The sequence below is a fragment of the Lutjanus erythropterus genome, chromosome 4 (genome assembly GCF_056507025.1).
Source record: "Lutjanus erythropterus isolate fLutEry1 chromosome 4, fLutEry1.hap2, whole genome shotgun sequence".
NCBI lineage: Eukaryota > Metazoa > Chordata > Actinopteri > Lutjaniformes > Lutjanidae > Lutjanus > Lutjanus erythropterus.
Genome location: NC_139320.1, coordinates 986,348 through 1,000,424, shown reverse-complemented (window position 1 = coordinate 1,000,424; position 14,077 = coordinate 986,348). Strand labels below are relative to the sequence as shown.

At 37.5% G+C, this 14,077-nt stretch overlaps 1 protein-coding gene across 2 annotated transcripts in view; it reads right to left on the bottom strand.

The window, feature by feature from the left end:
- Positions 1-11,488, bottom strand: part of mrps23 (mitochondrial ribosomal protein S23) — a 29,104-nt gene extending 17,616 nt beyond the window's left edge. For both annotated transcript variants that reach the window (XM_084716757.1, XM_084716756.1), the window contains exon 1: positions 11,346-11,488. In XM_084716757.1, the coding sequence (XP_084572883.1) occupies positions 11,346-11,389 (44 nt within the window). In that variant the 5' untranslated portion in view covers positions 11,390-11,488. The remainder of the gene's footprint in view (positions 1-11,345) is intronic.
- Between the last annotated feature and the right edge of the window lie 2,589 nt (positions 11,489-14,077).

Genomic DNA, 14,077 nt, shown 5'->3' with positions numbered 1-14,077 from the left:
TAGACTTTAAAATCTTGTTACTAGTTTACAAAGCACTAAATGGTCTCGGGCCTAAATATATCTGTGATTTGCTTATACGTTATGAAGCACCAAGACCCCTCAGATCATCTGGAACAGGTTTACTCAGTGTTCCCAGGATCAGAACCAAACAAGGTGAAGCAGCCTTTAGTTTCTGTGCTCCCCACCTGTGGAACAAACTTCCAGAACACCTGAGGTCAGCTGAAACTGTCGCTTTATTTAAATCAGGTCTTAAAACATTACTGTTTACTGCAGCCTACCAGTGAAGTGGATACGTTACATATTTTTAGGATAATCTGTAGCTATTGTTTTTATATTTGTCTACTGCCGCTTTTGTTTTATGTTTGCTTCTCTCTTTATATGCATTTCTGTAATGTTTTAAACTATTTATTGTCCTGCTTTTAGCTTTTGTTTTTAATTATCTCAAATGCAATTTTAATGCTCTTTTATTGTTTCTAATTTAATGCATTTTCAAGTTCTGTAAAGCACCTTGAATTGCCTTGTGTATGAATGGTGCTATATAAATAAAATTGCCTTGCCTTGCCTTGCCTTTCTGTAAGTATTTGAACATTTAAGTGCCCGTGTCAGATGGCAATATTACCAGTGGCCAAAAGTCAATTTGAATTTTAGAGAGTGTCTGCACCTAAGTCATGGTTTAGTTAGGGATGGGCATTGAGACCACTTTAGAACCGGTTCCAAAGTTACAATTCCACCGACATCATTAAGATATTGTATATTCAATTCTGCTATCAATTCCCACGCTAATTAAACTTGTGCACACATGTGCACTTTTGATCTGTGCATACAATTACAACTTTTAACACAAAACAAAGCTTAACCTTTACTTCTTACTGCATATACTATGCACTGGGGACAATGAGCTCTACCACGTCACAGAAACCTTAGCCAGGATGTTGAAATGTGCCTCTCGAGGTTAGACGAGATCAGGTGGCCGCAGCAGGAGACGGTGACAAATAGCTGCAGTTTCCAGCAGACTTCAGACAATATACAGAGCTGTAGCTGTAGGCTACATGTAATTTGCAGACCACTTCATAGCTAAATAGCTAGAAATAGCTGATTTTTAATTGCTAATTGAAAGTGAAATAGAAAAAATCACCCTACTGTTAGATGATTCTCTGTTCTTTTTTCTGCCTTGTAAAGCACTTTGTAACCATTCATTTGATAAGTTATATATAAGCTTTAATATTATCAGCCACGAAATATCTGCTTGTAGACTGATAAAGACGTCATTACTCTACACAAGACTAATATATCTACTGTTAAATGTTACAATCACACTACTACAATCTGTGAGTCTGTGAGCTCATCAATCAGTTGACAGCCAGGCACTTTCAGTTGGTGCAGAGCAACTGTGTTGCCTGGCTGAAAAACTGCAGCCACCTTGATCTTGTCAGGCCCTCATTGCCCACGTGTGCATGACATAAAATCAAGTCAGACACACATTTAACCAGCATGCATTATGCAGCGATTGCTCATGATCAATTCTACACAGGCCTGGCTTATCACAAACGCACCTATTATATCTGCAGCACAAGTGAACCTCACAAGTCTGAATCCTACAGCACCCCACAGTGGTTGAAGGAAGCCATGAACATTAAACAAGCAACCCCGGTGGTGAAAACGGTCCATCGACATCAACTGACACAGAACTTTTTACCACTCAAGTTCAGCTTCAGCCTCATGTAACCTTACACATAAATACCAATAATAACAATAATAATTAAAGCTGTGAGAAGCATTGAATAGGCCCTCACACCCCCCATGCCTGTCGGGGCACACTGCAGCCGCAACCTTTCAACTTTCAAGTGTTTAGGCTGGAACTCACTTAATCAGTGTGAAGTTTGGTGCAGATTGGACCATTCGTGTTTCATGGCAAAACATCAAAATTCAACACAACGCCACTGCCAGACCCTTCAATGATGGCAAAATATTTCACTAGCTTTTGATCACAAAGTAGTCTAGATGACACACACCAATTTTGAAATCATTAGGATGAATTCTGTAGTTTGTTAAAATACAAATACATTGATTTGCATATTGTGCGTAGACACATCGCTATGAACTGCTATGCCTGGTCAGAACATGGATTCACCCAAAGAACAAGCTGCAGGAACAAGACTTGCTGCGATCATCAAAAGGGTGGGAGTATTTTAGATAGAGATGCAACAGTTTGACTCTCTTTAGCTTCACAACCTGGAGATGACTTATCATAGCAGGACAAACTTCTCCACACAAGTGCTGGAAGTGAAGCACTGAGTGACCTGTTGTCCTGCAGCTGCAGCAGCAGCATCGTCCTGTTTACTTTCTGTCAGCACCCAAACATGATATATGAGGATTATCAACAAGTGGAACATTTTTCTGTTAGTAGAAGCCACTTAAGACAGATTTTCTACATGTTTCTTCATCACCCCCATGTTAAAAGTAATGTCAACACCACTGCTGTGAACTGCCGTTTTGTACTTTCTGTTCATCTTATCAGATTCTGTATCAGCCCACATCCTCCTCTCAAACCCCCACAGAGGAAATGCATATGCAGTGGTATTTAACGGAAAAGTTATTGCAGCTAGCTAGCCAGACATAACGTTCGCAGCTTATATTAGAGCAGATGAGGACAGAGTTTAATCCATTCCTCACACGTGTGCTTTTGTGTTTCACATTTTTGAGAGACGGCAAAAAAGACGCCACCATCCAGACTCATGAAATGCTGAGTATCGCTTTTCTCAGAGCCTCCTGCACACCTTCAACATGGAGAGACATGGAAAGCTTGACAGCTCTAGTTATGGTTGCTAAGCTATGATTAGACAGTTGCTTTTTGGAGGCAGGGCTTAGTGAAGAGTCAATAAAATACAATGACCTAATCTTCATAATATGATCAATATTTGATTATAACACACAAATACAAAATGATAATTATTTCGTCTATAGAGAACACATTGGTAGATGCAGTACTTTGAATGGTCATGTGGACATATGGATAAATGGCTTCCTGGTCAGGTAAATAGAACTATCACTAATTTTGGATAGATTCATGATAGATTTAGCCTTGTAGGTGTCTGGAGAGTGAAAACACCCTTACAATAGATCATTTAGGCTACATGGAGCAACAAAACAGGCTCAAGTCCATCAAGGATTTTTGGTGGTATTAGGGCTGCACGGTATACACGGTATGATGGTAGAAACAGTATGAATTTGGCCACGGTAGAGATTTGTGCTCTGCCGTCATACAGTCGATGACATCATCGCACCTGCCTCTGTGTGAAAATGGCCGCAAGCACAGTAACGGCGGAGAAGGAGGGGCTGGTAAAAAAAAAGCAAAAAAAACCAAAACAGTGCTACATCCGTGATTTGGACGTGGTTCGGGTTTAAGAAGTCGGATGTTGAGCAGAAAAATGTCATCTGCAAGATGTGTGGAGTAACTGTGACCGCCAACAAAGCTAACACAAGCAATTTATTTTCCCATTTGAAATCAAAACATGTGCTCGAGTATGCAGAGAGCCAGAGCCTGCGCTCGGCTCAAACACCAGCTCAGTCTACGACAGGGGTCCCTATCAGGCAGACCGCGATCCGAGTCCGGACCCAGACGCCGTCCTATATGGACCCGGATCTATAACCAATAAATTATTAATAGATTTTATTTTTTTACAGGACGCTTCTATTTTAACTGGCGCAACTTTTCTAGTCTTTCCGGCGCTGGTTTATCTGATCAGGAAACACACAGACCAACTGCAGAGAAGCGCGTGTGGAGGAGACTGTTGTTAATGACAGAGTTTATTACAACAGAAACTAACGTGATGGTTAATGACATCGACACCAACCAGATGCACTTATAAAATTAAACAACTGTATAAAGAGGCCTATACGTAAAACAGGAGAGTCTGTGTTTCTCTGTGAGAAACTTTCAGACCTTCTCACAGCAGAGTGAACAGGTGAGGGAGGAGAGGAGGGCAGACTGATCACTAATCAATCACTGATACCGTCGTCCTCTCGGACTGATTAAAAAATAAAAATGCCAAAATTGGTGACAAACTAAACCTGGGTGTCCACACAAATAAAGTCTTTGTGTGAAACACTGCAGAGTTTAACATCGTGCTGTTTACAGACAGTCTGCTGTCTGTAGTTTGACAGAGACAGAGAGGGTCCTGTCTAGAAGGGAACCCTAGACCTGTGAAAGATTGCGCGAGTTTGATTATTTTAGTAGAAATAACGGAAACAAATCTCACGAGAGTTGTGCAAATAAAGAGTTACCTTCTAGACACGACCGAAAAAGGTGCGCAGGTCCAAAAATAGAAACTCATGTCGTGGTGCCGATGTTTTTAATGTGGCGGGCCACCATAAATAAAACACTATTCACTGATCCACAGAGAGTCACTGAAACATTGATCACTGACCTGCTGTGATGGAAAAATACTCACATTCTTTACTTAGGTTTTTTTTTTTTTTTTTACAGATTTTTACAGGATTACAGAACCTTTTCACTGTTTTTGCCATTTGCCTTATAGAAAACCTCTCTTACTTGAAGTACTGTTTACAATAGCCACTTTATTTTTTTTTTAAGAATTTTTGTACTTCTCAGGTACTATCCTTATTTCTGTTGTTCTTCTGCACAATAAATGGTCAAAAAAATATTTTTTATATCTTTGCTTTTTTGTTGTTGTTGTTGTTTAAATCAATTTAGTTTTGCTAAGGGACTACAAAACCCATTCAGAAACACTTCTATTATAAGTTTTACACCGCAACATGTATACCGCAATAAATCCCGTTACCGTGAAGGGATTCAGTTTATACCGTGATATAAATTTTGGGTCATACCGCCCAGCCCTAGGTGGTATTTTGTTTTTTCAGACCTTCCTGACATTTCAGCAGGGTATATGGTGTATGATGCTATTCATGTGACAAAACAAGTCATTAAAAACTGGGTGATGCTGGTGAAGTCACTGTAGCGTATATGATATGGTCTAGCTTACAATGCTTTATGTCCAGTATGCAATTAGCCTTCTTAGACAAGTCTTGCAGAGTTTAAATTCTTATGGCCCACAGAATAATAAGCACTCTTATTCCATGGATTCTTGTTAAAGGACTTGATGACACTTGTTGCCATGGAGACCAACACATCATTTGGGTGAACAGAGATGATTTACAGATGTATCTTCTATCAATAAACTGTGTTTATAGTTGGAAGAAGTCATGTCAAAATAAAGTTATATGAGGCAATATTTTCATAAGTCCATATCTAGTTATATGTAAATGAATTCACAGGAGACTGAGGCTACAGAGCAGAAATGACAGGCCAGTTCTGTATCCAAATAATTGTAACTGTTGGCCAAGTTCCTTATTGTAATAACCAAATTTCATTTTATAGCTCCATTTTCCATCATTAGGAAAAAAGCAACTTCTGTGTTTCAGATAACTTTAGTCACAACGATGGTGTTGAAAATCATACCTTTCAGATTTCTAAATACCTTTGTATACCACAATACCTTTATACCACACAAGCCTATTTTAACAAAGATACATTAAGATATGCTCACTCTATGCATTAGAAACGGAATAGCTCTTTATTACAAAATGAAGACGTTATCTTACATTTCTGTTCCAAAGCCAAATAAGAAAAACAATATGGAAATAATTTGGCACTTTTAAGGTTGAAAGGTTGGAAATTCTTATGGAAGTTTGGTAGTCTCACAGCCAAATCCACAATGAACCAAAACTAGATTAATAATACAGTCAAAAAGTAACATTGTTAATAAATTAAATATTAATGGAGTTATTACAGTAGTAATATTCAGTTACTGTGGTAACATTTACAAAAATCTGCATAGTTCTAAGTAATGCCAAGATTCAACTGAAAAATTTTGAACTCTTCAAGGAAAAATAAAATGGAGTCATGTGACAAACCTATCACATTTGAGGAGATTAAGAATGCAATTAGTGTTCTAAGAAAAAACAAAACATCAGGTGCTGATAGACTGACTCAGAAGGTTATTTGTTAATGAACTGGCTCTTTTATTACTTTAAGTCTTTAAAATGTTTACAATAAAAGTGTTCCCCTACCACCATGACTCGGGTGTTGGCTACTTTGAATCGGAAACCCAGCAAAGACGTTTCTGACAAATGACCTGTACTGGAGTATAAATAAGTGTGAACTTATGGCCAGTAAGAAATGCTCTCTAAAGCTCTCTGATAGTCCAATAACAAAGCACAAGTATTATAGTTAGGATTATCAGTTATTAAGGATAAACAGAGGGGACTCACTTTAAAGGGATAGTTCACCCTAAATTGAAAATTCATTCATTATTTACTCACCCTCATTCTGTCAGGTCAGGTTTAGTTTCTAAGTCCGTAAAACACTGCTGGAGTTTCATAAGAAAATAGTGTTGCAGAATCTCCCAAACAATGGAAATGAATGCTGACCAGTTTTCAAATGGAAAAAAACAACAGAATAAAAACATTAAATGTCTCCATACCGCTTGTCTGGTGAAATCTAAGTCTCAGCCGCAAATTGCCAAGTTGACTAAAAAAAATGTTATTTCTACCATGTTTTTAGCATGAATCTTCACTGTAGATCCTTAGCTTGGAGCCAGGTTCATGTGCACATGTACACTGTCTGAAGTGGGTGTGTGTGGTGTGAAGGTATGCAAACAGCATGTTGGGACTTTAAGAGACTTGGATTACACCAGATAAACAGTATGGAGGCATTTTTTTTTCTTTCCCAGTGTTTTTTATGTTTAGTCACCATTCACTGACATTGTTTGGGGGACTGTGAAACACTGTTTTCCTGTGAAACTCTAGCAGTGTTTTGCGAAATGAAATAAACCATCCCTCAATCGGCATGAGGGTGAGTAGATAATGACTGAATTTTCATTTTTGAGTGAATGATCCCTTTAAAATACTCCATACGGCTTGTCTGGTGAAATCCAAGTCTCCTTAAGCCCGACAATCCAAGCTGATCTGAAAGACATTATTTATTTTGACGCATATAGGCATCTGCCTTTTTTTTTATTCGACAGCCAATAAGAGATGAATTTAAAACTGGGTTATTTTGGCATTGATGCAACTGCGCCTCTCTGTCTGTAGTCCCTACTCTGTCTCCAGCATTGTCCCACCCACAGCACCATCTGATTGGTTACACGCAGAGCCACAGCACGGGTAACAGCCAATCAGCAGTGAAAGCTGTGCATGCACAGTGCTGACATACACGGCAGAGTAGAAAAACTTTTGTGGAATGGAGAAGCTCCGGAGAGCAGATATGTTTCGACGGTAAGTTAAGGCAGCAGACTCTCCCGAAATTGTAATAAACATCCCAGTTCTCTACAATTCACAACTACTAGTAACGTTACTGTGAGCCCAGTAACGTTATATAAACATAAGCGGCAAGCAAGGTTGCTGATAATATCAATATGGAAATAGTCCGTGATAGTACAAGTATGTGTGTGTGAGTGAGAGAGTAAAAACCTAATGACCTCAATTCAGTCCAGTTTTATAGCAGGGACGGACTTTGAGGTGAAGGCTGATTAGCTTTTAGCTTAACGTTAGACCACCGGTCCGCTTTCTCCTCCTCTGGCTCTAGACCAGGGGTGTCAAACATATGTAATTACAGAGAAGACATTAATTTTAGGGTTAAAACCATTCCTAGAGTAATTTGAGGACTAGAATCCATTTAAATCTGAACAACTGTACAGCACACTGTGTTTCACATGTGAGGGTTATTAAAAACCAGAGTATTTATGAGTGCTGACTAGGGCTGGGCGGTATGACAAAATTTTCATATCACATTTTTTTAAAAAATCATATCGGTTTCACGGTATTTTTTTTTTCATGCGGCAGTGTTCTTACCCACATTTTCTTCTACTGAGAACAGAATTACTGCAGTTGATTGTCTTTAAACAGCCCATTTTACTGTCATACGGATTGTATCATGTTTTTTTCATGTCCACACACAGGTAAAAACATGACCCCTTCAAAGTATGGTTACCATCACATGGACAACTATACAATTAAACATCCCCATCCACGCTAGTCGGCACAAGAAATACTAGTAGTTTAAAATATTTTAAAATGAAATATTTGTCAATATTTCATTCATGCATGATGCCAGTTATCTGTTGCCTCTAAGATTTTATGCAGCTGCACACCACTAGTCGGGGCTGCGGCTCTGTCAGACGGCAGCCCCTCTCACTCAGCGTGTATGAACCGATTGCTGTGGCAACACCGGATGTTTACATCAGCAAAGTCGCACAGATGAATGTAGACTGTGACAGAATAAGATGATATATATTCACTGGACTGGAGAAACGTGACCACATTAAATACATACACAGACATAAACCTGCAAGCGGAGCTGCTGCTGCTGCTGCTAGCACTGCTAACATTAGCCACACTGCGTGTCAGGCTGGCAGCTAACGTTAGCGCTGGGTCCTTTACCTGCAGACACTGTCTGCGCGAAGTAGCGCACATTTCAGCGGCATTTAAAGTACGATTTGGCGATTGTAGACTGTGATTAACGTCTTCAAATGGCTCTTAATACACACAGTATATTTTTCGGACAGTGTTTAATATTATAAATTAATAAATTCTGCCTTGTGTTTTCTTAGTGACTATTCTAAATTAAATTTTGCGTCTAATCAACAGAGAAATTAGTTGCCATGGAACATCCCTAGTACACATGCTCAAGCAAGCATGCCTGTGGTGTTGGTGTGCAGCAGTGAAATGCACCTATAAAATTAAACAACTGTATAAGAGGCCTATAAAAAACAGTAAACAGGAGAGTCTGTGTTTCTCTGTGAGAAACTTTCAGACCTTCTCACAGCAGAGTGAACAGGTGAGGGAGGAGAGGAGGGCAGACTGATCACTAATCAATTACTGATACTGTTGTCCTCTTGGACTGATTAAAAAAATAAAAATAACAAAACAGGTCACAAACAAAACCTGGGTGTCCACACAAAGTCTGTTGCTGCTGCTAGCACTGCTAACATTAGCCACACTGTGTGTAACGCTGGCAGCTAACGTTAGCTCGATGCTGTCGAACAATGTTGTTAACCTGCAGACACTGTGATACCTTTTGGTCTGCAAAGGTAGAGTATTTAGTGAGTTGTTGCTATGTTTTGTAGGTTAATGTGCAATGTTCATATTGCATGGTGCAAATGTCACACATTTCACCAACATTTAAAATACGATTTGGGATTGTAAAATTTGGATTGTAGACTGTGATTAATGGCTTCAAATGGCTCTTAACATACACAATATGTTTTAGACGGTGTGTAAAATGATCAATTATTAAAATAAATTAAAAATTGGGGTTAATATTAATTGTTTACTGAGTTTTTTCTTACTGTTTGACTAGTCGTTAGGGATGAGCACGATTAATCGATGATCGATAATTGATCATTAAGAATTTTGTCGATCACGTAATTTTTTTTAGATTTTTCGACAGTGTTAAACAGAGTTCATGTAGTGTGCGTCGAGAAAGCAATGTAATGAATTTCACTATGTGGCGGTAGTAAAATATCCCACCAGCGGGGGGCGATATAGCAGAGAAAACCACCTGCGAGCTCACTTCTGCCCTGCCGCCGTATCTGAAGGTAGTAATCATGAAGCGCGCACGGCGAACAAAAACAAGTAGGTTAAGTAAGCTATAGCCCATGACAGTTACCACCGTAGCCTTCATGTAAACCTATAGGCCTATAATGTGTTATTGTTATGTGGGATCTCCATCTCTCAGCCGTGCCTTTTGGCAAAAAAAAAAAAAAAAAAAAAGGTCAGCTGCGAGTCTACTTTGTTCTTTGATTAAATGACTATTAGTTAATAATATGATGTTTTATTTTTGTGTTTAAAAGAGGCGAAATGTAGCCTATTTATTTTGTTTTAGAGAATAGCCTACTGGCTCTTATTTTGTTAAGATCCCGAGTCCCGACGCCTCCACGTAGGTCTATTTCTATTGTTTAACAGTTGCACATTTAAACTGTAGCCTAAATTGTGCAAGAGGATTGTTGGATTAAAGGTTCTTCTTGAAATAAATACTTAATTGAGAAAAAACAGCCTGCCTGTGGTATTTTTAATCATTTTTTCTATCAGACTTTTTTTAATGATTAAATCGATAATTGATCGTGAATTCTCATGATTATCGATCAAAAAGTTTGTCGAAAATTCCCATCCCTACTAGTCGTATAGTCTAAATTAACTTTTGCTTGTATTAGTGTATTGTTTGGTCTCCTGGAAGATGGTATACAGCAGGTAACTAACAATTTATACATGAGTAAACTTATTAATACAATGTCAGGTCAACTCAACTTTAATTTGTTCAGCCCAAAATCACAATTTGCCTCAGAAGGCTGTACAATGTGCACATTGTGGAAACACTCCTGTCCTATAAACCCTCGAAAAAAAACTCTCCAAAAACCCTTTGAACAGGGAAAAATGGCAGCGCTGAGCTTTGTTATAGTCAGAAGGAAATTCAAGCAATACATGTATTTAAGATGACACTCTCTGAAACAAAAGTTGAAAAAAATATATATAAATTTTTATTCTCTGTTTATTTATTTATTTACCCTCTCACGTTTCAAAGATGTATTTGTTTCTCTTTAATTTGTTTTTTTCTTTGCTGTGATCCTTTGTGTGCAAGTTGTACATCAAAGTTCTTACTCAATACGAAAAAAATAAACATAAGTGTTTGTCGCATACCTATGACGTCGCATTTAGGTATGTTTCCAAGGATGGCGAAGGCATGAGCCTGGATTCTACCCAATCACACTCATCATTCCTAAACCTACCAAAACCAACAAAAGCAGAGTACTAGCCAATCATAGTATGATTAGGGCGGGTCTTAACTTCGCCATCCTGGGAGGAAAATTTTCACACTGAACCGGTCACATGCTCTTCAAAAATACTAGTGTGTTTATTTTAGCGTTGTCGTACAGTTCTTAACGCGTAGGAACTTAAAAACAACCAATAGACGGCAGTAATATGCCACCATAGCGTTTAGTCTGCCGAATCCAAAGAAGACAACGCGTGTGATACTGTCAGTATTGTCTGAGAAATAGTGAATCTTAACGTACCGGTTAACGCGATGGCCTCAGATGAACACCGGCCAGCGGTAACGTTCTGTGATTAACGTCAATTTAACTGATAGTTTCAACTCCGTACCATCGCGGCATATTTCAGAAAACTCCATGTGACCAGATGGTTTTCAACAGAACCAGTTTTACACGTGATCTCCTTCAAGGCCACCGACGATGTGGTTAGCAGTGTTGCTAATATGAACTGTAAGCTTTGTAAAGATCTGTAAACATTGTCACATGCTCCTCTCTTACCGGCTGAACACTGTTCCGAACCTTTCCAGCCTGCTGCCCGCCATTTGGCTTGTTTTATCGACAACACTCGACAGTCAGTGTCTCTGTCCCCGTCTGTCCTCTGCAGCCAGCATGTAGACTACTGGATAATGACATCCGGTAGGTTTTTGGTTTGTCACAATAAAAGTATGAGGCTCTAGGACAGTACATTTATTTGAACGTTGCCTTCAAAAGTATACACATAAATATTTATTTATATTTATTATATTATTCGTATATGCATGTCACTGCCACACTGCGTCTTTTTTGGTCGTGGATTTGATGGTTAAATATAAATAGGGTTATTGTGAAGACTAAATGCCCAATGTGAAAACTTTTCATTTATTCTTGCCAGTGATTTTAATTTGACATCTGAGTAACTTCCGGTAACTTGGGTAACCTTTTTTTTAAAACTCTTTATTGATAAACAGAAAGTATACATGGGGACAGTATACAAAACAAACGCAACAGAAGCACCAGGGGTACATTAAAATACATTACATATAAATGTTAAAATACATACATAAATTATACGTTTTAATATAATTTTTGTTCGAAGAAAAAGAAAGTTATAACACTATATATCTTTCAGTTTCCCTCAAGAAAACAATAAAAAATGTTTTGTTTGTGAATTTACTTTTGTGAATTTAAAAAATTGCTAATATGATTAACATTTGTAATGAAAAAATATTTGTCATCTTTTGTGGGGTGAATAAAGAAACCAACCTTAATGTTATCCCATGATAGAACTAAGTCTTTGAAAATCTGGTCAGTGATAAATCTGTAAAGTTCATAGTCATCACAAAAACAACAGCTCATATTTATATATCTCTTAAATTTCTGCATGTAGTGATTGGCGAGGTAACATGTATGAATGACTTTATAGGACACCTTAATCTTATTTGTGATTAGATATTTATGAGAAAGTATCCAAACCTTCTAAAAATATATACCATTAACAAACCAATTCCAATATGCTGTAACATGGGAATAGAGAAAACATCGCTTTAAAAAAAAAAAAAAGGCGCATATAGCTCTATCATTGTTAGGGGGATGCAGTAGAAAAACAAATCTTACCCACTAGAAAGTCAGCCGGGTTAGGGAGAGGACGGTATGTGCAGGATTAATTATACTTCTGAAAAGTATCAGGGTGCCAGAATGCTGTCAAAAACTATTGCAAATTCCTTGGGTGTTACAGGGAAGTTGTATTTAGATAAAAATTCTCTTTAAGACAACAATAGTCCCTCCCTAGTGAACAGCTGACTCACGAGCAGAATTTAATTCTGAACACACCTTTCATAGAAGAGTGATTTGTTATTAAATAAAATGTCTCTATTGTTCCAAATAATGTCAAAATGTGGTGAAAAGTTGTGTTTATATATCAATTATGAGGCTAGTAACTGCAAACTTGCACATATCAGTGTTTTTTCCAAAGAAACTGTATTGAGATAGGTGTAGCAGAACAAGTCAAAAGCCAGTATGTCAAGTAAAAAGCCAGTAGAACTTGTGTAGGCCAGGGGTCTGCAACCTTTATGATCAAAAGATCCATTTTTGGTCATAAAGAAGAAAAAAAAATCTGTCTGGAGCTGCAACTATTTAATTGTCTTTTTTTCTGTAAAAACTTTATTTTTAAATTTAGCATTCACAGTGAGCTTATAGAGACTCAAGAAGACAAGCCATCATCAATTTTAGAGGAAAAGCCACTGAGCCATAGATGTAGGGAGTGACAATTTTTTCTTTAATTTGGTGTATAGTGACATATGTTTACAGTTGTAAGATTCACTTTACACTGAGTTTAGAAAACTGAGTTTAGAAAACTTCACAGCAACATACTGCAATAGATTTTTTGAGTTTTGAGCCCAACTGAAGGACTTTTTGACTATTGAAATATCCTTAAAAAAGTTTAGTTGAGATGATCTGAAAATGAAATGGTTTTAATTGAAAATCTCAAAATTGTAAACATCATTCACTTCCACTTCAATGCATTTAATCAATATTTTCTAAATACATTTTTGGGGTTTCTAAAAGCTTTAAATTTATCTAAAGAAAAGAAATATCTCAACAAAAGATTAGTAGTTGATAAAACCGTTAAAAAACTAAAGAGTCTGAGTTGGGCTCAAAACTCAAAAATCTATTACAGTGTGTGGCCTTGAAAAAAGTTTTCTCAATTTTTTCGTTATTCATTTCCATATTTTTTTTTTTGCCAAAGTCACAGCAAGCCACTGTACAGGGCTAAAGAGCTGCATGCAGCTCCAGAGCCGCAGGTTGCAGATCCTTCGTCTAGGCTCTGTAAATATGCCAGTTTGAACAAAATGAAGTATACCGCTTTCTATATGTAATAGTTGATAATAAATATATACATGTGTCATAACATTCAGCTATATATGAAATGTAACATATTCACAATGTATGATATTATATTTCTTATTTCTACTATGGAAGTTTTATAATCTTCATGTACAATTTCTACATGATCACATCAAAAAAGTTTATCTTGTCTCACCCAGTATTATTCTGTATGCAACAGGGCTTGCAGTTTTTGAGTAATTTGTTTGAAATCGCAGAGGGCTGAGCAAAGTCTTATTGCCTTCCAGGTTATCCCAGTAATGTCTGTAATTAGTAAGTAATATGTAATACAATTTGTTATAAAAGTGTAATTTATTGTAGGCCTAGTGAACTCCAAAGATGAAGGCCACCTTAGTCATTATAATCTT